The sequence below is a fragment of the Centruroides sculpturatus genome, unplaced genomic scaffold (genome assembly GCF_000671375.1).
Source record: "Centruroides sculpturatus isolate CEXI.00-Female unplaced genomic scaffold, Cexi_2.0 scaffold361, whole genome shotgun sequence".
NCBI lineage: Eukaryota > Metazoa > Arthropoda > Arachnida > Scorpiones > Buthidae > Centruroides > Centruroides sculpturatus.
In genome coordinates, this window is record NW_019385072.1 from 102,936 (window position 1) to 130,766 (window position 27,831).

Consider the following 27,831-nt stretch of genomic DNA (forward strand, 5'->3'; position numbering starts at 1 on the left):
AACATGCCCATTTATTACCTTGCATTCTGGTATTCCCTGTAATAGGTCATTAAGTAGTTCCAGAACTCCCCTTCCTGCTTGAGGGGCATGTACATTGAGAAAGCTCAAAGTTGTCTTTCCAAGGATCACCTTGATTGTCATAATTCTGTCATTTATTCTTTTTACTTTATTTTCTCTGTCAGTTCTTCACAGATCACAATCCCAACTCTGTTCCTTCCATTTCTCATCCCAGTACAACTAGTAGTCACAACAAATCTCTCCTTTTCTTTAGAATGTCTGCCAATTGTCTGTGCTTTCCTGTTAGTGTCTCCATGTTTCACAACTTTGGACTGGCTTTTTTGGCCACAACCATCCAGTCTTGTGTGATAACCCCTGCTCATTTTTCACAGCAACAGCAAGTAGTTTTACAGCCAGTTGCCACCTGATGGTAACCCTCTTTTCTCATCCAGGCTTGGGACCGGCAATGACAGAGTAATTTCATTTAATAACGCTATTCGACTAATCCATTGCTATTAATCCAAAGTGTGAAATAGATATTTTTTAACCACAAATTAGTTTTGATTTAAAAATCTGATAATTTTGCATATATCAAATTCTATTTGTCAATTTGTGAGCTTGTTTTATATATTCAGTTTAGGTTAACATTTTTCAAGTACAAGAGAATTTGCTCAAAGCTATATCATATGAAATCATAAACTAGATATTTAAAAGTGTAAAATTCAGTTTTTAAAGGAATATAAAACAATAAAAGAACAGTAATGAGTTGTGTAACTTTCCTGGCAGAAAAGTTAAAATTGTGTGGTGGGACCATCTTGATATTTTATTTAAAAAGTTTCTGTATTCTAAAATGGCAAAAAGCTTAATTTTAAGGGTAGAGAGAACTTTTATATAAAAAATTGAATTTTTCTAAAAATTTAGAAAAAATTGTAAATGCTAAATAACCAGAAATCTTGGCCCATCCCACTTGAGATACCCTCTGTCTCCCCATCCTTGACCTTTGCCCACCAAAATTTAATAGCATCAATGTCTCATGCAAATCTCCCTGCAATATTTCAGAAATTTTCAACAAAAGGCACAGGAGTTAGGCTTCAAATTGGGTAAACAAAACCACACATCCACACAAACCCCCATGTTTTTGCATTTCTTGGCATTTCAAGGTTATGAATCCAAAAATTAAAAATCTTGGAGGATGTTTTTTGACCAATCACCATATTTTCCTTCTTATACACAGTATAACAGCCAGGAAAGTAATGTATATATATGTGAGAAATCTAGAAAGGAACTTACATTTTAGAGTATTAAAAAAATCCAAGTGAAAGGAAACATTTTTATCATCAATATATATACTTGAAAGACCACTCAAACTAAGTGCCTCAATTTGAATAGCAACTATCATAATGATGTACTAGCTTATTAATTCCATCATAGAATTTTGTCGCCTGAAACTTCAATCACTCATTCATGCCTGCCTGCAGTTCCATGTCATTGTTGCCACAACTTCATGTGTGGAAACAAATAGTGGTCGCTCAAACCTCAAAGTTGCCAATGAATTCCAATTGGTTTGTGGTTTTTTGCCAACAAATGCTTAATCTCCAACTGTATTCCACAACTCGGGATTTTCAATTGCACCACACATTTTAAAAACTCTGTGGACAAACCAGATGCTAACACAGCTGAATGCGTAATGAGAGGGATGCTCTGACACCAAAATGGCAACTCTAGCCCAACCCACACCCCTAGTGGCCAAAATGTAAGTTACTTTCTGGATTTCCCTCGTAGTTTCTAAATTAATGATGTAATTTGAAGCAAATTCTGAAATCTAAATATATAAAATTACTTGTCCTGACTGACTGACAGTGATTGATTCATCATTGCCCAGAGCTGAACCTAGAGGTGAAATTTGATACAGTTAGGGTAGTCATGAAAACGTACACTAAGAAGGGATTTTTCAAAATTCCCCCACGGAAGAGTGTGTTCAGGCTTAACCTGAAGAACGGCTTCTACTGTGCTATTTTATATGCAATTTTTTGTTTTCAATTACGTTTAGTCCTCATTGAGTACTTAGGTGTATTAAATTGATAACATTTCAGACATTGTTATAAATATTTTTATATATTTCGATTTTTTAACCAAATGTTCGAACTGTTTTAAATTTGAATTTGTTATTGCATATTATCAAGTTGAGAAAATTATCGTCTAGGCGTTAATAACCAACATCTATCGCTACAAATAACAAGCGCTTTCAACGAAACTATTTTCGTCTTCTTCAGGTTAATTAACAGAACAGTTAATGTTCTTCAAATTCAAAATTACGGCAACGGCAAACCAGCCTTGGAATAAAAACAAATAGAACAAAAACGGAGAATTTAAAAGATGCGCGCTCAGTGCCGACGCGCATGAGCAATAGATTATTTTGCGAGAATGCGGAGCTAGCGACGTTGTTTTAGTCTGTTGTACAAGTTGACCCACAAGGAAGGCACATCCAGCGTGGGAGTGTTGCATGGATTTAACACGCTGGTAAACAGCGCCTCCCATATATACAGGATGTTTCTGCTATCACACTGTTTGAGTATCCCCACCTGGTCCCACTAGGTGGGACCAGGTGGGACCATTCTCGCAAAATAATCTATTGCTCATGCGCGTCGGCACTGAGCGCGCATCTTTTAAATTCTCCGTTTTTGTTCTATTTGTTTTTATTCCAAGGCTGGTTTGCCGTTGCCGTAATTTTGAATTTGAAGAACATTAACTGTTCTGTTAATTAACGTGAAGAAGACGAAAATAGTTTCGTTGAAAGCGCTTGTTATTTGTAGCGATAGATGTTGGTTATTAACGCCTAGACGATAATTTTCTCAACTTGATTACATAATATCCGGAGTGAAGTCCAAGAATAATTATTCACTTTTATTGCATATTAGTCTGATTATAGAACGATTGAAAACAGTTCATTTGATTCTCATCATTCTCGGCAGTAGGAGTTATATAACAACTACTATGGTTGTTGAAATACTGAATATAAACAGGGTTTGCTTGCAAAATCCACGCAGGCAAAGTCGTGGGTAACATTATTAGTATTTTGCTAGTATTTCATAAAAGTACATTGCCTCAGAAAAATATTAACAACAAATTTAAAATCTATTTCAATACAAAATGTACTATCATCAAATAACCTATATACAATGTATAAATGACTAAGGGAAGATGCATATTTAGCATTCTCAGTAAGAGTGGGCAATTACGATAGAACATGTTTTTCTTTTCCCATTAAACATGAACTCAAATATAAAAAAGGAAGAGGCAATTATTGTGACATTGTCACAATGCTTTCAATTTGGTAGTGTCTTGACCCTGTACACCATACTTTTCCTGTTAGTGGAGTCATGCTGGTCATCCAACTCCATTTGGGAGAAAATTTTAAAATTGTATGTAGTTAATCAGGGTCTAAGCTCTCCGTATCCAATTGGCTTTCATCTATCTAAATCCATTTCCAAGATTAAGAACAGATCAATGCCAGTGGGAATATATAGATCTACAATATTTGAAAATTGCAGCCTAGAAGGTTTACCTTTTTGGACAGAAATGCTTGTTATCTGCAAAAATCTTCAGACTGGAAAACAAACATAGTCTTTCTCTGTTGCTGATTTATCTTGGTGGGAAGGGTTGGTGTGAAGGCTTATAGGTGTGGAGCCTGCGTAATCTGTGCCAAAACAGGACTAAGCGCCACAATCTCTCCCTGATGAGTTTAATAGAAAACTATCTTGCAATAATTCACATTATTATACTTTTGGTTGAGGCACACTATGGGAGAAATACAATCAACACTTCTGCATTTATATTAAAATTATGCATAAAGTTTAGTGTTTTGTTTGAAATATGGAAGAACATATTGTCACAGAAGAATTTGCTTCAAGTACTGTGATTGCATTCTTTGTGTAAGAATGTTAATCCTCTTGTACCTCATCAATTAAATTCACTTAACATTGTGACTATGAAGTGTCGTACTTCCTATTTGCAATATGTGTCTTATATATTTAATACTATTTTTGGGAGCATAATCTCTAACACTGAGCTCAAGAAAAATAGTGGGAAAATTATTGTATCCCAATGTATTGTTTTATCATAAATAGTTCATTTATGATAAAACAATACATTGGGAGGAAAGGTCTCAAAGAGCATAGAAGTCATTTGAAACTAAGCTAAACCATCATGAATAAGTGTTTATTTATCACTATTCATATAAATTCTGTGATTCAAATGCAATACAATATACATATACATTGTAAACAAAAGCTTGTCCAAATTTAACAAAAAAAAAAAAAAAAAAATTTTTTTTCCTAATATCTTAGACTGAATATTTTCTCGATGTACCATACATAAAATTATCTACGTCTCCGATTACACGTAGCTCGCGCATAATGTTTACACTATATACAAAAAATGTATATCTGATTAAATTTGATTAAGCCATCTAATTTTTGTTAAGATATTTTTTCCCCCTGATCGATTACATTTGCTTTTTGGATGAGGGTGATACTGCAACAAAGACGCGGCTTTTACAAATTTTCAGGTACTGATGATCATCTTCATCTTTGATTATTTGCATGAAGGACGATCAGGCCACAAGCCAATGTTAGAATGGTGCCCACGCTCTGTCCGTTAGCTTTCCGGCCGAAGAGTCAAATAAAAAACAAATCCGTCGCTAAGAGTCGGGAAAGTTGCCTTCAGCGAGCCAGTTGGGTGATTAGGGCGGCACACATCTCAAAGAATTCCATCGTGTTGTGAGACTGGTTCTGACTGTTCGAATCCGTTGAGGAAGTAAGAGAATCTAAAAAAAATTAAACATTTTATACAAAACAATTACATTGTACAGCATACTTTTTAAAGATGGTACCGAGGTAATCAACTTTTATTAATAAGGAAGCATTTCTAGCTTAGGGTTTAAGGCACTAGAGTAGGTAAAGTTATCCACACTGTACATATTAGTGGAAAACCTGTCACACGAATGGTGAGTGTAAGGAAGAATTCAAGAGATTCTTTGATATTATTTCTCAAATGTTTTATTTTGCTTGGTATTCAAATTTGATGTTTCTGAATATCTGCAAATGCCATGATTGTTTACAAATTAAAAACTCCCTCCATAAAGGGCATCATACTAGGAAACTGTGGCCACAAAGCACTATTGCAGAAACCGCCATGCAAATCCCATTGAATAGAGTAAGTTGTGTTCACAGAAAGCATGGACTTTCTGTATGAAATGATACATCTTTCATTTTTGCAGCCCATTGTATGAGCAATGGCATGTCTGCTGGTAGAAGGCAACTCTTCAGCTTATGCCAAACCTCCTCCTTGAAAGTGGCTTTATGTACTGAACTGAATCATAACCTTAATATTTTTGAAGACAAAGTCCTTCCCAAAAAAGAGGAACCACCATTTATTAACTTTGTGTTCCAGACATTACACTTTTGGCGACTGACCTTCCCTTTTAGACTACTGGCCGCCAAACAATCCTTTAAAAACACAAACATATATGGAAGGTCAGTCGCCAAAAGTGTAATGTCTGGAACACAAAGTTAATAAATGGTGGTTCCTCTTTTTTGGGAAGGACTTTGTCTTCAAAAATATTAATCATAATTGTCACCATTGGACAAAAATTTACAAAAATGAGTCATAACCCGTTTGATCATGGATGTCTATGTCACCCAAGGTATGTCTTCAACATTTTTTTTTTTTTTTTTTTTTTATAGAGAAGATTCTCTATCTGTGTCGTCTGTCTCCAAGGAAAATGTTCCACTTAAATTCTCTGCACGTCTTTTCCATTACCTGTACTAGCACTAGAAATCAAGTATTATGTTGACTAAGGGTGATTTTACACTATGACCAATTACATGGACCGGACTAGCAAGTCCAATCATAGGAGCGGCTGGATTAGTGGCAAAAGCATTCACATTGAATATGCTTATGTTGGTGGCTGATTTGTTATGACCTATCGTTTTAAGTTTTTATAATTTTTTAAAAATATCTTTGTAATATGCAAATTTACATTATTAGTCACAGGCAGTTTTCGTGTTTTGAAGGTTTTCATTTGAGATGATTATAATATGTAACTCATTTTTCATGCAAAAATAAAAAACTTTTTATAATTTTTTAAAAATTTGAGATTTGAACTAGGATAACCAAAGCATACAGATCTATAGATTAAGACACAGCCACTCCACTTGCCCGTATGAGCATCTTTGCATTAGAAGATGTAAATTCAATATAACTNTGGTGGCTGATTTGTTATGACCTATCGTTTTAAGTTTTTATAATTTTTTAAAAATATCTTTGTAATATGCAAATTTACATTATTAGTCACAGGCAGATGACTTTTCAGAAAATTCTCTACTTGATAAAGTAAAAGTTTATTGTTTTGCCATCTTTTCTCATTATGTAGGTTTTAATGAATCCAAAGTCTGATTGTAATCAAGTTGGAGCAATCAGTGAGCTATTCACATTTTTCACTGGACGCTCACCCTCTGGTGTTTAAAAAGAAAACTATTCTATCTGGGTCGTTTATTGCTGATAATACACAAAAATGAATCAAAGATGAATAGCAATTGAAAAAGCAAAGCTTTCTGTTGTGTTCCAAATTGCAATTGCAATTTCAAAGCCTTACGAGAGCTTGATATAAGTTTTCGTCTATTCCTACACGAAAAATAGATGATTATTCGGGAATCGGTCAGTTATATTTATGAGCTCCGAATTCTGAAAGAGTGAATTAGACTGTTAAGAATTGGCAGTTTTCCGATTAGTTGTCCAGCTTTACATGAACAAGTTATGCTGTCAATTTTAAAACATATTTTCATAAAGTTTAAAATGCCAGTAATTTGTATGGGATACAGGGTCAGATTTAAGCATTTCAAAGCCCTAAGCTGAACTCTGTAAGGGACCTTACCAACCCTTCACAATTTTAGAAGTCAATCATAAAAGGAAAAGAATTATATCAGACTATGACTCTGCTTTAATACGGATATTGGAAGAAAAAGATGTGAGGTTTCACTAGTCTACTGTTTTATAATTGAATTTAATTTTTATACACATTCCATTAAAAATCTTTTTTTTAAATTGGTTTTATCAATTATTTTTAAAAAGATCTTATGTTAATTCTTAGAAAAAAAATTAATGAAATACTACACAAAATAAAAAGTAAAGTATATTTTGTTGGTTTGTAAAAAAATTTGACTTCAATTTTCTTTTTTGTACAAATGTTTGAGACCCTAAGCAATAACTTATAAAGCTTTTTACTTGTAAATCTAGCCCTGATGGGACAATGTCAACACTGATGTTTTTTAACACAAAGGGCACAAATATGTATAGAACAATGTCGCTCATTTGTTTCGATACAACATAATGATGTGTCCCGCTAGCAATAATTGTTCACCTTCTGTAAAATTTCTCGATAAACAGCTACAAGCAGCATATATCATTACATTGGACAATGATATTTTACATTACTAGTTACAAGCGACCAGGATAAAGTAGCCATTTTGTAAAAATGCAGCGCCCTCTATAGTTCATGAAAAATGCGAACAGCCAAATACTTAGCTTTTTAAAATCTATCTGAGTGGAATGAAGTCAGATAGATTCATTCCAGTCAGATAGATTTTGATTTGATAAAATTTATTTTAAATTTGGAACACAAGAGGAGATAAAGCTTTTCCCACAGAAAGCAAAGCTTTCTGTGGGAAAAGCTTTATCTCCTCTGGCACACACTATTTTAAATCTTACATGATAATTATGTATAAAGAACTATTATAAACTTTTAAGATGTGCATGCGATTCACTTTTCACTTTAACATTTNACAACAGAAAGCTTTGCTTTCTGTTGTTTCCAATTGTGAACACATCAGAAAGCTTTGCTTTCTGTTGTGAACACAATTGCAATTGCAATTGTGACCACAACAGAAACACAATTGCAATTGCAATGTCAAAGCCTTACGGGAGCTTACTCAGTTGTGTTGCTATGACAACAGAAGTAGGTATAACATAATTAGGGTGATTTTACATTAATTGACCAATAGCTTTATCTCCTCTGGCGCACACTATTTTAAATCTTACATGATAATTATGTATAAAGAACTATTATAAACTTTTAAGATGTGCATGCGATTCACTTTTCACTTTAACATTTATTCAGGCACAAAAGAGATCAAGACATACATATGTGTTCTACTGCATTACTTTTGTACAAATTTACTCTCTTAAACTAGTAAATTATCTTGGAGAGCAAAGCAACTCTTGAGAAGGGAGAGATTCATCATCAAAAAATTCTGTATTGCCCTAAGACTCAGGAATGATGCATGCATGAAGTGCGATGGCAAAAGGTGGAAATTGCTGGTGCTTTGCCGCAATCTCACAATATGAACATAGAAATGTGACAAGTCAGATTTTTAATCATGCAATTTCTACAGTGGGTCAGTTTGTTTTAGAAAAGCAATATCTTTAAATTCTTACCTATTCCTATAATTTTTTCTTTAACCAGTAACATTCTATATTAAATGACATTTCATATTTTCTCCACTTCTCTTTGTCAAGAAGAAAACTTAGAAATGTTTTCTACTTGACAAAAGAAAGCAGTGCAAAAAGGTAATTTGAAGCTAAGTTGCTGTTGTCATCTTTCCCTTTTTTACTGCCATGTGCCAACCATATCACACAAAACAAATAAATATATTAAGGCAGGGTCTGCAACCTGGGTTCCCTGGAACGTTGACAGGGGTTCCACAAGTGATCACTATTTGCTCAGCCAAAACACATGTAAAATGGAAATCATCTATACAAGGAATTTTTTGTGTAGGAATGGGTAGTGGACTGTCTTATTAAAATATTAGATTAATATAATACAGTAGAGCATCGTTTATCCGAAAGCCAGTTATCCGAAACGTCGGTTAACTGAAAAAATTCCAGTTGGCAAATTTAAATTTTTGCTAGTGCTGTGGCGCTGCAATCTTTGGCTATATCTTGGGCTACTCCAAAATACTTTTTTTGTTGGTGAATGTGTTTTAGCTGGCAGCACTGACAATTTTGTGTAATGTTTTTCTGAGATTGTGTGTACTAAATTGAACATTTTTGATACCAAATTAAAACTTCTAAGATTAAGACTTCTAAAGTATAACTTTTCTTGTTTTTATATTTTTCAATATATTTATTTTGTTTGAAAAAAATAAAAAAATAATTTTTAACGATACAATAGCCACGATTATTATTTTAAAAAGTTTACGTTAGGCTTACCATCAATGAAAATTCAGCACGAAGCGACATGCAACGGAGAAAAATTTCAACACGGGATAGGTTTATATATTTTTTCGTACATAATCGGTTATCCGAAAAATAAGTTATCTGAACTATCTCAGTCCCCAACTGATTCAGATAAACAACGCTTTACTGTATTTAGATAAAAATTACAATATTAATATAAATTGGATAAAAAGTGGCAATTGATTTTAAAAAATAAATATAAATAAATATTTTATGAATAAAATAAAATCTTGAAATTCGGTAAAAGTCACGTGCTTCAAATACACCAATCAAGATGCATGACATCATATATTAGTTCTGTTAACCTTTACTATGCCGGGGTCGCGAACTGTCGTCCCCCCTTTTTTATAACGATGGACCGGGGTATCGATTCGTCGTTACCCTAATAAAAATCGATTTTAATGAAAATTTTTGGCAACAGATGCCACCACTTGACGGTAGTGTGTTGTCTACCATCTGTTTCACATATTTGTGTCCAGGTGGTGTTTTGTCCACTCAAAAATTTTTATTAGCGATTTTTTTTCTTAATTTAAAAATTTTTTGATTTATTTTATAGCATATTTACGTAATAATATTACTAAAATACGTTTATTCATGCTATAATAAGTTTATTTAGTTATAATAAATCAATGTATGATAAATATTTAAATTGTGATCTTCAATTTTAATATTTTATAAATTTTTTTATTTTTTAATTTAATTAAAAATATTAGCACATTGTAAATGTATTACTACTGGTTTATATATTTATCACAATAATTCATATTATTGTTCAAAATAAAATAAATAAAGAATATTAGTTTGTAATATTCATCGATAGCAAAATAAAGGTTAGATTCCAAACAAAGGATAATCTGTGATAATTTTAAAACTAAAAATCGTACATTCATAAATGTTATATAGAATTGTACAGAACAATATTTGAAGTCGATCTGGCTTAGTGCCAAGAACAAACTACTTAACTGGAGTATGTGAATTTTAAAAAATGTTGCAAATTTTCACAGATAGATGTCAGGTCTGATATATTTTAATTTTTTTTTATTGAAGTTTATATTTAAACGTATTTGAAAATATCGTATTTATAACTACAGATATTAGTAAATGTAACGTAATTTTTGTCATATGAATATAACGATAACTTGATTTTTGGTGAATTTTTGAAGTAATATAACATGTCTGACCTTGTCTGACCTATACTGCCCTTGACCCATTTACAGAATGAATGTAAACAAGGGGGGCGGGGCCAACACTAATGTCAGGGTTAATCTCATTCTGTCTGTTAAATACTATCACATACAAGCGTACAAGTGAGTATTTATTTTGTTTTTATATCATAATTGATAACTCTTATTTATTTACAATTTAATTAGACTATCGTAGCAATAATGGATACGTGGTTGAAAACTGGTAAGCTTCATTCCACGTATGCAGGAACTAGTTTCGCTACTACTGTTGACAATGAACCAGATGTTAGTACCAAAAAGTTGTCTGGTGATTCGGAGTTACCCATTTGTAAAAAGCAGAAGTATAATGAAGAATACATAAAATTTGGTTTTACATGGATTGGTGATAAAAATGAACCAAAAAGGTTATGCGATGAATGTGAACATGTAATGCACAACAGCAGTTTAAATCCCACAAAATTGAAAAGACATTTGGAAACAAATCATCCAACTTTACAAAATAAAAATGCTGAGTATTTTAAAAGAAAATGTAATGAGTTGAAGAATAGAAAAAAGACAAAAAAGACCTTCATGAACTTTGTTAAAAACGATAATGATAATGCTTTGGAAGTATCGTATCATGTCAGTTATCGTATTGCTCAACAAAGTGAAGCTTATATGATCACAGAAAAACTAATTATGCCATGTGTAAAAGATGTAGTTACTACCATGATTGGGAAAGACCATGCTAAATTAGTTGATTGTATCCCCCTTTTGGATATTACAGTTTCAAGGCGTGTTAAAGATATGTCTATTTTTGTGAAAATTAGCTAAAGACATTTGCAAGCTTCTGAACATGGATTTGCTATTCAACTTGACGAAACTACAGATATAGCTGGACTAGCTATCTTGCTCGTTATTGTGAGATATATCCATGGAATGGCTACTCAAGAAGATATGCTAATTTGCAAAAGTCTCCCAACCAGAACAACTGCATAATAAATTTTTAATTTGATAAATTCATATTTCAAAAAGCAAGATATATCTTGGGATTTATGTCATCAAGTATGTACCGATGGAGCCAAGGCAATGCTTGGTAAATTGAACAGCATAGTTGTACGCATGAAACAAAAAATCCTCACATGAGAAGAACTCATTGTTGTCTTCATTGATGAACTCTTGCAGTGATGAAAATGCCAGAAGAGCTAAAAGAAGTACTTAATGATTGTGTTAAAATTATAAATTTTATCAAATCAAGACCATTAAATTCAAGAGTTTTCAATTTATTATGTGAAAATATGGGAAGTTTATATAAAACATTACTGTTGCACACAGACGTTGTTGGTTATCTCATGGAAAAGTGTTAGCAAGATTTTGCAAATTAAAAAATGAAATAAGAATTTTCGTATCTGAACATGCACCTCAATTATCTCAAAACTTAAATGATGCAGTTTGGATTCAGAAAATGGTATATCTATCAGATATTTTTACCTATTTAAATGAGCTCAACACATTGCTCCAAGGAACAAATATCAATATTTTCAAGGTACAAAGTAAAACTGACACTACTCTTTTAAAATTTAAATTTTGGGCAGATTGCATTTTGAAAGAAAATATTGAATGCTTTCCTAATTTGCACAATATATTAGTAGACAGTAACGCTAATCTCGATAAAAATGTAAAAAATAATTTGGTCAAACACTTATAGGATCTGCAAAAAACATTTCGTGAATGTTTTCCTGTTCAAAAAGAAAAATTATCTTGGATTCAAAATCCTTTTCACGACTGACACCTCCGAACTCCCAATAAAAGAAAGAGAACAACAGATTGATATATCAACCAACACTCAATGGAAACTAAAATTTAATCAAATTGATATTATGCATTTTTGGATTGACATTAGGAATGAATATCCTGAAATTGCCAAAAGAGCTATGAAACATTTAATGTCATTTGTATCAACCTATATATGCAAAAAATCTCTCTCTTTGTATGCTGCCACAAAAAACAAAATACAGAAACAGATTGGATGCTGAGGATGACATTAGGTAGCAGATTTCAACAATTATTCCCAATGTAAAAATGCTTTGCAATAAAAAACAAGCACAGTCAAGTCATTAAAAGAATTTTCTTTTTATTAATATGTTATAATTAAAATATTGTTCCTTTTGTTAATTATTCATAAAATATATTCTAGAAAATAAATAAAATAAAGTCTGATTAGCTACCTCACTATTCATTGTTTTATTAAGATGTTTGTATTAAGATTAAATAAAGATACAAGAATAATTTTGCAAATTTGAGTAGAAAACAAGCTTTGATAAACTATTTTATCTGCTACTTAAACATGAGGTTCCTTCAAGAAAACCATGAGCTCGAAGGGTTCTTAAAAGTGTAAAAGGTTGAAGACCCCTGTATTAAGGGATTATGTATTTTCAGAAAATAAACTGTTTTACTTACCAAAACCTTTATTTTGTTCTGGACTTTCAGTACTAGAGAGAGACTTGAAATCCAGCAAATAACTCTTGTAATCGACTTGATACAGCTGTAGACTCATCTTTACCTAAGGGATTATAAGGATGATTATTGAAAATGGGAGTAGCAATTGTCATTTCTTAAAGCATGTTATGATTATTATTAAAAGTCGTTTTTAAGACTTACTAATTTTAAAGGAAGTTGTTATTAATAAACAACAATTTTATTTTTTTCTGGGTTTTTTTTGTTTAATATAAACTTGAGAAATTTATGAAGTATGGAAAAATGCTTCCATCAATGGCAAGATATGAAAACTCACATATTTTCCTGTAACAGTGTTGTGTTTCCTTACTTTCACGTGAAAGGGGTTAACTATTTTCCATTCCTAGCAAAAATAAGCATGTGGATTAAATTTTATTTTATCAATAATAGATATTTTCTAAAAATAGTTTATACATAGAATTTTCTAAATTAAAAATACTCACAAAATCCAGTGCTTTCATGGCCCTATATACCTCATTCATTATGTCAAATGGCTTGCTCTGAGACCGTATACCTTAAATTTTTAAAAAAGTATGGTCAAAATGTGAACAATGATGATGATTATGAAAACAATCATCACCAAAAGGAATCTTACCCAAGTGCCACTTTGCTCGTTTCATCGGCGTTCCCTTTCCTTTGTCAGTACTGTTTCCTCCACTCAACATCCTTTGCCTTCCAGCTGAATAAATAAAATCACACAAGAAATTAATTTTCGTTAATCATAACCATAAAAATCTTAAAATTAAGTTTACCTCCCATTCTTTCTGGATGTGGACGTGCCGGACTCTGCAGAAATTAAATAAACTTTACTTTATCAAGGACCGAATTAAAAAACAACATTGAAAAACAATTACATACATCCAAGAGTGTTGGAGGAGGACTTGAGGCTACATAGAAATCTCGAATTTCAAGTTTGGCCGTTTCGTCTTCAATTCTCTTATTATCCACAATTAAATGATAAGCAATAGCAAGTTGATCATGAGGGTCTCCACTTAATAAAGCACTGTGTAGTTCTTTTTCTTGAACACTAAATTTCTTACATTGAAATAAAAAATGACAGTTAGAAAGTTTGTTTTCTGTTCAATTTAAAATTTGCAAAAAAAATTAGTGTTAATTTGCTATTTCTGAATGAACATGTATAACGTAATGAATATAATTACATTACATACAAAACACTTGTTTGTATATATCCAACATATAAAAATTATTTGTCTGATATGTTAAATCTGCTATTTTATTTGTGAATTACTTCCAGGATTACTACTGATCATTCTGAGTTTTCACATTGGTCCTTTATTTTAGAAAGTAACAAATATTGGTATGAATTTCCAATGTGAATGAAAAATGTATTGAATAATTGCATTTGAAATACACAATACCAAAAAGTATTTTCAAAAATCTTTCTTTAGGAAGTTTTGCACAAAAAAAAGTTCTAAAAACTAACTAGAATCTTAAAAAGGACCAAGTTGCAGACCTATAGAAACTACTAATTATCTCACTATCATCATTCCTTATGTTACAAAATATACATAAATATGTATGTATTTTTACATGATATGTTTTGTGTGTGTGCATATATTACACAAATATTGTATTCAGTAACAGAAAAATTATTTTATTTAATGTGAAATTCAACAAAAGTTGGCAGCATTACAATGAAGTTGATGATAAAATAAACTAAAGTTCTGGTTACTGAAAAATATTTAAATCAGAAATGTTTTCAACCTTTATGTCATCCTTGGCTGACAGAATAAACCATCTAATTTAAACTTGAAACAATTTGATTCTGTTTATTCAGTAAGAGTGGGATGAGCTAAATTGAAGGTTGAAGATATTTCAGATTAAATATTTTTTGGTAAATAGAATTTCAGCAGTTTGTTTGTTTCTTTATTTTTATTTTATTTAACATTTCCAACAGTGCTCTTATACTTTAAAATATTAAATAAGATATTTTTGAAACAAAGATTTTTATGCATTTTTTTCTTTTTTGTAGGGAATATTACCTTTGTTTCTCTTTTTCGTAGTTTTATGAAAAAAAGTATATAATTATTTTTAAAATAATAAATTTTATATAACAATACCTCACAAACTTCTTGTACTGCATCCGTATCTATGATGGAAGCGTCAGCATCATTGGGAGAAGGAAACAAATAGGCTGACAAGTCCTTTTTAAACCAGTCGTGGTTCCTGTATATCAAAAATTCAAATTTAATTATTAATTTTATAACTAATTTAGAAGTATTTTCATTTAATTTTATATTAGTAGTTCAAAAAATTTCAAGTAATTATTAAAATAAAAGACACGTACTTAATGTCTTCCATAGTTGCTCTTTTCATTGGATCGACTTGCAACATGTGAACCAAAAGGTTTACAACTGATTTATTTAAATAATCAGGAAGAGGAAATATTCCAGCTAAAATAGATTAAAAAATAATAAGTATTTTTATTTGAATTATATATAAATAAAGCTCTAAAATATTGTCAAGATTAGAAATCTAACACATATAAATCTGCTGCTCTCTATGAAAACACATTTAAAATCATCATCATAAGAACCATACGAAATCTATGCATTTTATAAAAATCAGAAGATTTAGGTTTAATTGTTTTTCTTATAATAATATAAGATAAATTTACAACTTAATAGAGAGGTTGAGGCCGAAGTTTTAAATGTGAAAATGTGTATGTCGGATGCTCAGTGCTGCTTTCCTTTAAGCCTGAAAGTTTGACAATGGTGTTTGGAATGTCAAGCATGATTCCACTGACTATCCAAACACCATTGCCAAACTTTTAAGTTTAAAGGAAAGCAGTACTGAACGTCCGATGTACACATTTTCACATTTAAAACTTCGGCCTCAACCTTGCTATTATCCTAATAACCGTGTAAACCAGCGCTGTCCAACTTATCATAGCCCGCAGGCCATATTTTCTTCACCAAACATTTCGGGGGCCAAGAAGGTTGCTGCTGTATTCAGCCAGGTTAAGTGAAGTTACGCAAACTAAATAGTACCTACTTTAAATTCAAATTAGATTCAAATTTTCACATAGTAAAATAATTTTAATATTAATAATAATAATTTAGTAACATAAATTTATTCATAGTAAAATGTACTCGGGGGCCGTAAAAATTATTTGGCGGGCCGTATACGGCCCGCAGGCCGCCAGTTGGACAGCCCTGGTGTAAACCTTAATTAATATTCATACCAAAATATTCATGTCAGCAAGTTGACAATTAATCAATACAGGTATCTCTTGCTTAATGTGGAATTTGATTAACGTGTGAAATTAATTGCGGCAATCCCTTTATGTACATGGCAGAAGTTTTAATTTATGCAACTTTACCAGTTGTCTTTACTTAACTTAGATACTGTATTTTGATTAACGCGATTTAATGTCTTTACTGTACGCTGGGAAATGCTACTTTGAATCATCATTTATTTAATTGTGAAAAATTTGTTCTTTCCCATCCAACTGAAGATTGTCACAATGTTTGTATTTCTACAGGGAACAAGATTCACAGATTGTTTCCTAACAGATTCTTCAGTTTGGAAAAAAATATAACTTTATTGTAAACGTCATTATATTTATTAACCCCTCCTCCTAGAGGAGAAATCCTATATAGAGTATATAATATTAAAATTATTAGAATTAACAATAATTCATCCAGTAAATAATTAAAGTAACAAACACCAATAATTTATACTAACATATTGTAAACAGATAATGATTAAAATGATTAACTGCTAACATTTAAGGGACCGATTAAAATCTACAATGATTGCACATAATCAATCATATGCTGAGTCTTTTCATAGTATCAGTGTGAAAAGACAGTTTAAAAATGCCTAGTTACCCAAAAATAACTAAGAAATTGTAGTGTTTTTTCCAAAAGCTTAACAACCCAAATGTGAACTTCTGTTGAAAGAAAAGGATAAAATAGTGTAATTATATTAACACTATTTAAATGTATCTTAGAAGATACTTCAGAAAAACAAGGATTATTATAAATTTATTTTGATGTTTAGGGCACACTACTACTGATAACATTAAACAATTGACAAATCATATCCATGATTAAAATATGTAGTATCTACTGTATAAAAAATAATGTTAGTCATGTAATTACAATCAATTTTTGAAAATTTTTGTTTTACAATATATTTTTAATAGTTTTATTTCATTTCTGTCATTGCAATAGCAAATGTTTCCATTGCTTTACGACATTATCTCCACTTTCAAAATATTATATTATTAATTATAATTACAGATATTAAAATATCACATTTGGAAAGAAAATAAAAACAGTGATATCTGAAGTTTAATCTTTGCAAAAGTTAGATTTTTACACTTAGAGTTTATTTAGTAAAATGACATTTATTAGATACTGTGTTGATACAGGTATAATTTACTTACACTTAATTTTTCTGAAGAGTGTTGGAACATGTTCGTCATCAAATGGCAACTAATAGTAGAAAAATATTTTAAATATTTATTAAAAGCTTAAAATTTAATTCATTCATAATATATAAACTACTTACAGTTCCACAAAGAAGAGCATATAAAATCACACCACAACTCCAAATATCTACTTCTGGACCAGCATATAGTCTAGAAAAAATTATATGCATGAAATATTCCATAAACATTGTGAAAACCAATGATATAAAAAGATTTAAGACTGTTATTTTCTAATTTTATAACATAAGGACAAAAACTATAAATTTAGATGACCAAAGCATTTAAGGCATTGCCCTACCACTCTGGAGAGATGAAATCAAATCTGGAAAATCAAAAACCCAGACATTTCTATAGGTAATCCATCCCAAATATGCTGAGTCCCTGCCCCTCACCACCTAGCCACCCCCGTTGTGAGCCTAATGGAACCCACAATAGTTATGTAGAAGGACTTTTTAGTGCCTGTGGGAGGAATAAATTTGGAGTATTTATTCCTTTATAAGGAAGATAATCAATTAGTGTTGCAACAAATAGTATATTCGGCCAGGAGTGTGGCCGAATAGCCGAATATTCGGCCAAACTATTTGGCTTGATTAACGCACGTACGAAAATTGATGCGCAAACTGCATTATGGCAAGGACCCTGCTCTCTATTGGCCCACTGTCACTACGCTTCGCCAATCGCGTTAATTCTTGACAGTTCAAACGAGAGCATCATGGCAGTATGTGATAAGTGATGATATCAAATGTGGATAACAATGAAATGACCTACACGTGTAAATAATGGAAGAAGAACAGAGAAGGACACGTGTAAATAACGGAAGAAAACCAGAGAAGGATTATGTTATCAACTCAATAAGCTGCCTCGAACAAGTTGAGCTTATTGGCGCGAAATTCACGGCCGTGAATGCCAAACAATTGTTGTCATAGACTTTGGAAAGCTAAATGCTTGTAATGAAAGTCACTTAGCGTGTACGGGTGAAAGCCTGGGGCTACCAAGCTGTTTCGAATCTGTGAAATCATAACTGTGACTTATACCAACGTCCTATCTGTCTCTTTTCTCCGTTATCACCAGACTATGAGTCACGTAATTGTAAAATGGGAAATCTAAGACGGAAAAGTGACAAATCGAAAGTACCGTGAGGGCGTATTATAATGCATGCATAGGTATACGTGGACTAGAGCGATAGAGGAAAGAGAAAGGGAAGAGCAAAGACGAGCGCTTAAAAAGAAGGATAGGCAGGGTCAGACCTCAGATGTGCGACGATTCTCGAATGAATAGGTGTGTACGTGTGTTGATCTTTGTAATTATAAATTGTGAATACATTTGACTAATATTATTTTCTTTTTTATTTTGTGAATGTTATAAGTTATAAATAAATATAAACAAATAACACTAACCCGATAACATTAAATCTAAATATCAAAATGATTAATTTACTGTTTTTGTTATTTCTTACTCCTGTTTTTAGGTATTCGGTATTCAGCCGAATAGTGATTAAATATTCGGTATTCGGTCGAATAGCGAAGAATAGGCCAAATACTGAATAGTAACCGAATATTCGTTACATCACTATAATCAATCTTAAATATAATTCCTTTCCATTAACATATAAAAGTATCATTAAAAAATTAGATATTACTAATTATAAAAGTTGAGTTCATACACTTTTTATCATTTTCTGCATTAAAAAAACTATTAAGACGAGGCCATTACTTGTTTCTTGCATTCTTTAATTTTCCACATTTAACTTTTAACTATATCCACTCTAGAGATAAATGGCAACTTAAGAGATGATATTGAAACTCACTAATATATTGTAATTACAATATTTTATTTTGCAACACATTCTTAACAAACCACAAAATTGTCCCTTGTCCTATTAAGCATTTACTTATAGCTGAAAATAAATTAACAAACTGCAGAAGAAAAATATAAATCTATGTTTTAAATTATTTGTATTTATTTTTTGTTCATTTTAAATTTTATTGTAAAAATTTAATTCTTTTGGAGGGGATCAATTTTATCAACAAAATAAATTATTTATATTATTCGTGCAAGAATTTATCATTATTTAACTGCATATCTACTATAAGTTTTAATTTTTTTTTATGTTTAAAAAAGTAAACTGTTACTAATAGGATAAGTTTTGTGCAAGCAATTTTAAAATTTTAAACTAATAATTCATAAGGTAAAATGACCTGCCGAATTATATTGAGCTCTAATATGGCTACAGAACTATATAAGGTTAACAGATGCTTATATTTAATATTCATTTATATTATGTTTATATTTATATAATAATTCATATTTAAATTTTTTTCTACAAATTAACAGAGAGAAACATACTTTCCAGAAATAACTTCAGGAGCTGCATAATTAGGAGAACCACAACTTGTTCTTAAAAATTCTCCGTCCATCATCATATTAGATAAACCTTTAATGAAAAATTCATCAAAAACTGCTATAAATATATTATAGTATCTTTTACTTATGATTAAGGAAATAATTTACTACTTTATCATAATTGATATATTTTTTTTTAAATATACTGGGTGATCAGATGAAACTTTTACAAACTCCTATTGTGTAGTTACAGTTTTAAAAAAGTATCAAATAAATTTAATATATAGGTATATACTGCTTAACAATGGACTGCATATGTGACAAAGATCCCACAAGATTATAATGGAGATGAAAAATTCATAGCTGCTTCTACATTTTCTATGTTTAGATACATAAATATTCATCACTGTGTTACATAATAGCTTATATGAGTAGTAGACTCTGTGATAAAGTTTATCTAACTACACTGTGACATTCACTTAATAGTGAAGTTACTTAACGAATATCTCGGAATATATCTCAATCATTAAGCAGCACATATCTGCAGTTAATTTTCTTACCAAAATCAGCAATTTTAACATTTAAGTTTTGATCCAGAAGTAAATTTTCAGGCTTCAAATCTCTATGCACAACCATATGTCTGTGGCAATAATCAACACCAGAAATTATTTGTTGGAAGAAACGCCGTGCTTCTGCTTCTTTCAGCTGAAAAAAATGAAGGAAAATTTTACTATAATTAGAATTCTGAAAAGAATTTATCTGATACTTTCAATTTCAAATGGAAATTAGTAAAATATAAAAAGAATATTTTATTTTGGTACTTTGAAACCGTGCTAGTAGTTATTAGTAGTAAGTCAAACACAAATTATTATTGTATTTATTTTCAGGCACTTGGCAATTTTTATCATCAAATTTTATTTAGTCAACTAAATAAAATTTGATGATAAAAATTGCCAAGTGCCTGAAAATAAATACAATAATAATTTGTGTTTGAATTACTACTATTTTATTGTCACCATTAATAATTATATGTATAAAATTCATTATTATAATATGTATTTATAAATTTACTTATAACAGCTAAAATGTGTGTAAAGATAATCATAGAAGGTCAAGTTATTTTGTTATTTATATATACTTTAATATCAAAAGAGAGTTATTTGTACTGTTTCTTAATATAATGTGCAATTTCTTCAATTTTAAATTAATATTTTTTCTAATCATGAAAATTTCAAAGAATAAAAATGCTCGTTCAATAAGATATAAATTTTTATACAAAAAAAAACTGATAAGAGAAAGCAACAATTTACTACATGAAATTTTTAATAAAATTCAATTTATCATCAGTGTACTTCATAAACAGACAAAGGCATAAATAAGCAACACACAATGAGGAAACTTGAAAAGAAATACAGGCATAATTAATAAGTAATTACTTATTAAATTTAACCAAATACAATACTTTTTATTTTCTTTTGTTTTGCAGCAGTAATAAATATAATATTTTGGTTCTATTTAAAACCCAACATGCTTTTTTTAATCTTTTGTTCTTGTTCTATATTTCTATGTTACATGTAAAAATACAATTATAACTGCTTAACAATCATAATTGTATTTTCATATGTATTTTCAATAATTTACAAGTCAGATTCTGGTTAGTGAGCATTTATTTAAGTGCTCTTTGTCTATTTTTAAAGATTTTTATCATCACTAATTTTTTCCTGAATATTTTAAATTACAAATATGTGCTATTTGTAAGATCCTGTGCATTTAAAATTTGTTTTAGAGCACAGATTTGATATTTATGATAAGTGTGATAATAATAGGTCATGTTCTTTTGTATGTCTGCATGTGGTACAGAGTGGTTCATTCTATTTAAATTTCACATTATGTACCATTTGTGGCTCATACGGCCAAATACTGAATAGTAACCGAATATTCGTTACATCACTATAATCAATCTTAAATATAATTCCTTTCCATTAACATATAAAAGTATCATTAAAAAATTAGATATTACTAATTATAAAAGTTGAGTTCATACACTTTTTATCATTTTCTGCATTAAAAAAACTATTAAGACGAGGCCATTACTTGTTTCTTGCATTCTTTAATTTTCCACATTTAACTTTTAACTATATCCACTCTAGAGATAAATGGCAACTTAAGAGATGATATTGAAACTCACTAATATATTGTAATTACAATATTTTATTTTGCAACACATTCTTAACAAACCACAAAATTGTCCCTTGTCCTATTAAGCATTTACTTATAGCTGAAAATAAATTAACAAACTGCAGAAGAAAAATATAAATCTATGTTTTAAATTATTTGTATTTATTTTTTGTTCATTTTAAATTTTATTGTAAAAATTTAATTCTTTTGGAGGGGATCAATTTTATCAACAAAATAAATTATTTATATTATTCGTGCAAGAATTTATCATTATTTAACTGCATATCTACTATAAGTTTTAATTTTTTTTTATGTTTAAAAAAGTAAACTGTTACTAATAGGATAAGTTTTGTGCAAGCAATTTTAAAATTTTAAACTAATAATTCATAAGGTAAAATGACCTGCCGAATTATATTGAGCTCTAATATGGCTACAGAACTATATAAGGTTAACAGATGCTTATATTTAATATTCATTTATATTATGTTTATATTTATATAATAATTCATATTTAAATTTTTTTCTACAAATTAACAGAGAGAAACATACTTTCCAGAAATAACTTCAGGAGCTGCATAATTAGGAGAACCACAACTTGTTCTTAAAAATTCTCCGTCCATCATCATATTAGATAAACCTTTAATGAAAAATTCATCAAAAACTGCTATAAATATATTATAGTATCTTTTACTTATGATTAAGGAAATAATTTACTACTTTATCATAATTGATATATTTTTTTTTAAATATACTGGGTGATCAGATGAAACTTTTACAAACTCCTATTGTGTAGTTACAGTTTTAAAAAAGTATCAAATAAATTTAATATATAGGTATATACTGCTTAACAATGGACTGCATATGTGACAAAGATCCCACAAGATTATAATGGAGATGAAAAATTCATAGCTGCTTCTACATTTTCTATGTTTAGATACATAAATATTCATCACTGTGTTACATAATAGCTTATATGAGTAGTAGACTCTGTGATAAAGTTTATCTAACTACACTGTGACATTCACTTAATAGTGAAGTTACTTAACGAATATCTCGGAATATATCTCAATCATTAAGCAGCACATATCTGCAGTTAATTTTCTTACCAAAATCAGCAATTTTAACATTTAAGTTTTGATCCAGAAGTAAATTTTCAGGCTTCAAATCTCTATGCACAACCATATGTCTGTGGCAATAATCAACACCAGAAATTATTTGTTGGAAGAAACGCCGTGCTTCTGCTTCTTTCAGCTGAAAAAAATGAAGGAAAATTTTACTATAATTAGAATTCTGAAAAGAATTTATCTGATACTTTCAATTTCAAATGGAAATTAGTAAAATATAAAAAGAATATTTTATTTTGGTACTTTGAAACCGTGCTAGTAGTTATTAGTAGTAAGTCAAACACAAATTATTATTGTATTTATTTTCAGGCACTTGGCAATTTTTATCATCAAATTTTATTTAGTCAACTAAATAAAATTTGATGATAAAAATTGCCAAGTGCCTGNAAACTATATTACATACAAATGTACAAACAAATAAAAACCCAGCAAAGCGGGGTCCTTGCAGCTAGTATTATAATAAAGTTAAACAATTAGCCTCCATTTTCTTGGCCAAAAATTATGACTGAAAAATTAGACTTGTTTGCCGATTATGTAATCATTTATGTTTAGTTTTTTAGATAATTTTTAAAATAAAAATTGGATCGTAGATAGTATAAACATGTAAGTATTATATTTTAAAATAATGGTAAATTTTAATTTATTTTTTAATCAATGGAAATATATCTGGTACATTTTTCATTGTATATAACTTATATCATAAAAGAAAGTGCATGTGCTCTAAATATGGTATAGAACTATTTTATTTGTGGTTGTATATCGAAAATAAATTCCTAATATAAAAACACTGCCAAGCTAAGTAACAATGAATTTTACTGTAGTGGAAAGCCATTGATGGAGCATGATGGCCAATACAAAAGACACCAATGCAGCAAACATGTTAATGTATGTAACAGAGTGAGCTATAATATATACCCTAACATTTTTAGTAAATTTACTATTTTTTTTTTAATATTACAAATGAGTTATTAATGATAAACATGTTAATAAATTCAATATAAAATCAATCAAAACATAGTTCTTACCTTGCCATGTTTAACAATATAATCAAAAAGTTCCCCTCCAGAAACATACTCCATAATCATGAATATATCTGTTGGAGTACTAATAACTTGATATCTAATAAGAAAAAACATTGATTTTCTGGTAATTCATAATATATAATAATATAAGAAATTAAAATTTATTCTGTGACATCACCACTTACAATTTTATAATATGAGGATGCCTGAACAGCTTCAGATTTTGTATTTCTCTCCTTATTTTGCCAACGACATCAAGATTCTTTATTTTCTGTCTGTTTAAAATTTTGACTGCCACTTTGTGACCAGTAAGTTGATGACGTGCAGCTGAAAATGATTGAAAGGCAATGAAACAATTTGGAAAAATAAAATAAAATTACATTTACAAAGATGTAAGATGCTTACAAAATATTCAATAAAATAGAAATTATTGTTATAGTTATAGTATATATATATACACTACTATATAATTTATATACTATATATATATATAAAATTAGTAATATATATGTATATAATTAAAATATATATATGTTACCGGCAAAGTATGAAAAAAGGTTCTGATAAGGCTATTATATAAATGACATGCATTCCTCAAAAATACAAATGTTATTCTGAAAAAATAGAGTGCCATTAAAAAAATTTATTCAAAATATGTAAATAAAAATGAAAGTTGTACAAAACAAAATTTATGCCTTTCTTATTAAGGAAAACAAAATTTTCATATAAAAAATAAGAAATTAAAATTATTAATAGAACACTTACGTGCAGTGGCGTTACAGGAGTGGAGTTCCGGATATGGAAATTTATCCAACTTTTGAGAAAGATTTTTTTCCGCTAGCACTTTCAGTAGTGTAAAACTATCATCATCAGGCGGTACATAGAATTTGATAATTTAGGCTTTCCAAACGATATTCCGATGGTTTTTTAAATTTCAATATTGATCATTTTGAATGATATTCCCGATGGTTCAGCTGATTATGGTTTTCGAATATTATTTAAAGGTTCATACGTCATAGCACGTAGAAATGATGATAAATAAATATTAAAGTGAGAGATGTCTGTAAAAAGGCATAGTTCATGCAATGAACAAAAAGAGCTATTTATTTGGGAGACACTACATTTCTACTACCATACCATACAACTCCCCAACTCTCGAGCTCCCACAAATTTGGATAACAGCTTTCAAACAACTCAACCCAAGATAAAAATATTCCTTCATTGCTCATAGGCTTATTTTGCCTTGGTGCGCATACATGTGTGAACTATGCCTTTTTACAGACATCTCTCACTTTAATATTTATTTATCATCATTTCTACGTGCTATGACGTATGAACCTTTAAATAATATTCAAAAACCATAATCAGCTGAACAGTCAAGAATATCGTTCGAAATATTCGATATTGAAATTCAAAAAACCATCGGAATATCGTTTGGAAAGCCTAAACTATCAAATTCTATGTACCGCCTGATGATGGTAGTTTTATACTACTGAAAGTGCTAGTGGAAAAAACCTTTCTCCAAAAGTCGGATAAATTTCCTTATCCAGAACGCCACTCCTGTAATGCCACTGCACTAAGTGTTCTATTAATAGTATACGTCGGCGTGAAGTGCGAACTTATTATATCATAGAAATTAAAATTAACCTACTTGTTGCAACATGGTAGGCTTGAATGACATTTTAAATTACATTTCATTACATTTTTCACGCAAAGACATTTCATATTTTGGCACTTTGTTTTACACATACATTTTATACATGTGTAAAACAACATAATTATGTATGTTGTTTTACACATACATAATTACGTAATTTATTTAGAATTTAGCATTAAAAATAGCCCGATTAATTTACGGCATTCGGTTGGTGTCTTATTACACATACATTTGACGAATCCTTGGCCGCTTCCACTGGACTGAGCAATTGCAACTGACCGGAGAGGAATTTCATGATCAGGAATATCTTCAATTCTAAGCAAGTTCTTAGGGCATGAAGTGAATTGTGATCTCGCATATACTTGTTTTAAAATTCCTTCAGAAGTTTCAAGTCGGTAGAAACCATCCTCTGTCACACTCATTACAACTGCCAATATATTGCGCGAATCACCTCGCCCCTTGTTGACGTCAGGAATAGGAACTCACACAGTAGTTCCCAAAGAAGCAGTGGGAAATTTTTTTCCGAATTCATTTTCATTTTTTTGGCTTGTATTTCCAGATTGATTTCAGAATTTATTTTACCTTCAATAGCATTTTCAGTTTTGAAACAAAGGGTGCACAAAATATCCATTTCATCATCTTTACTAGCATGGCTACAGAAGGTATGAATTTTTGACAACATGTTTTGCATGCAAGTGCATCACTCATTTCCTTTAAACACACACAACAGGTTTCAGAAATGGAAATCTCTTTGGTAAGCATGTCTTCATCGTGTTGGTTTAACCCACTAACGACTATAATCTCATCCATCTTTTTTAAAACAGGCTCCTTTTCTTCATAATCTGATTAGTTTCACTTTTTTTCCATTGTTTTGACACTTTCTATTACTTTTTCTAGCTGCTCCTCTGCATTTATGTCTTTTAAAACATCTTCTGGTATAAAAGACGATGTAAGCCTTACTTTAGGTTTGCAGCCAAAAAGAGCTTTGTATGGTGTTCTTTTGATCCCAGAATGATGAGCTCTATTTTTCATAAATTGAATGAAACGTTGTCCTTCACTCCAGCGGTCAGATTTGTTGTCCTGCATCCAAGTACAGAGCATATTTTCGATATCTTGATTAGCTCTTTCAACACTACTCTGGCTTTGTGAATGGCAAGGCTTCCCATGGACGATCTTCAGTGCTGGCCAAAACTCCTTCAAGCTGGTCACCACATTATTGGCAAATTCCCTACCATTGTCAGACTGTAATATAGATGGCACTCCAAGCAACAAGAATATGCACACTAGGTTGTAGGCTACTTCAGCTTTTTTTGACATTAGAGATTTAAGAATCACAAATTTTGTGAGATGATCTTGGTACACCATAATAAATTTGTATTCTCTATCAGGCTGAGACTGAAAGTCAATAAGATCTACACGAAAATGGGAATTAAATTCAGAAAAAATCAGGTTTCACAACAATGCCCTTTTTAATACCTTTCTGTTTTTTCTGGCAAGGTTCACAAAGGTGGATGTACAGTTCAATATCATAACGTGTAACGGTTTTGTATTTGGTTGAAAGTTCTTTCAACATTCTATCATGTCCTCCGTGTCCAATAGCCATATGAGCTTCATGAAGTATGTGAAATAACTCTGAGTCTGTGACGTAATACTGTATAGTACTGACGCCTTCTTTAACAGGATAAATGAGTTTACTTTTGTTTTCTACAATCATCACATCATAGCAATTCAGCAACCAATAGTCCCTGGGTTCCTTCTTAGTAGTCATTTTGGCTTTTTGTACATCATTTATTAACTTCTGGTAAGTAGTTTCGGTTAAGAAAATACTGTTTTTTGCAGCATTAACTCGAATTTTGCACAGTTCATCGTCGAATCGTTGTTTCATGTCTATAGACCATGACACCTTCTCCAACACTACAGCTTGCTCCTCCATTTTCATGGACCACAGTAAAAAACTAATTTTTTGTTGAACAAATTTAAGTAAAATTGCGTATTTTGACACTCCCGAACAAACCGCAAAGTGCAACTGACAAATTCTAAGCCTGAGCCGCTCGTTAAAAGTCACGTGCCTTGCCAC

The 27,831-nt window shown here is 30.5% G+C and overlaps 1 protein-coding gene across 1 annotated transcript in view; it reads right to left on the minus strand.

Moving 5' to 3' along the window:
* Positions 1–3,225: 3,225 nt before the first annotated feature.
* The window catches only part of LOC111634229 (5'-AMP-activated protein kinase catalytic subunit alpha-2-like), a 48,468-nt gene continuing 23,862 nt past the window's right edge, over positions 3,226–27,831 (minus strand). The window contains exons 2-16 of the mRNA XM_023378954.1: positions 24,283–24,424; positions 24,101–24,194; positions 23,058–23,202; positions 22,501–22,588; positions 17,511–17,580; positions 17,386–17,434; positions 15,280–15,385; positions 15,053–15,158; positions 13,830–14,006; positions 13,724–13,757; positions 13,567–13,650; positions 13,415–13,485; positions 13,249–13,314; positions 12,915–13,017; positions 3,226–4,822 (exon numbers count right to left, since the gene is read on the minus strand). Coding sequence (XP_023234722.1) covers positions 4,719–4,822; positions 12,915–13,017; positions 13,249–13,314; positions 13,415–13,485; positions 13,567–13,650; positions 13,724–13,757; positions 13,830–14,006; positions 15,053–15,158; positions 15,280–15,385; positions 17,386–17,434; positions 17,511–17,580; positions 22,501–22,588; positions 23,058–23,202; positions 24,101–24,194; positions 24,283–24,424 — 1,439 coding nt within the window. The 3' untranslated portion in view covers positions 3,226–4,718. The remainder of the gene's footprint in view (positions 4,823–12,914; positions 13,018–13,248; positions 13,315–13,414; positions 13,486–13,566; positions 13,651–13,723; positions 13,758–13,829; positions 14,007–15,052; positions 15,159–15,279; positions 15,386–17,385; positions 17,435–17,510; positions 17,581–22,500; positions 22,589–23,057; positions 23,203–24,100; positions 24,195–24,282; positions 24,425–27,831) is intronic.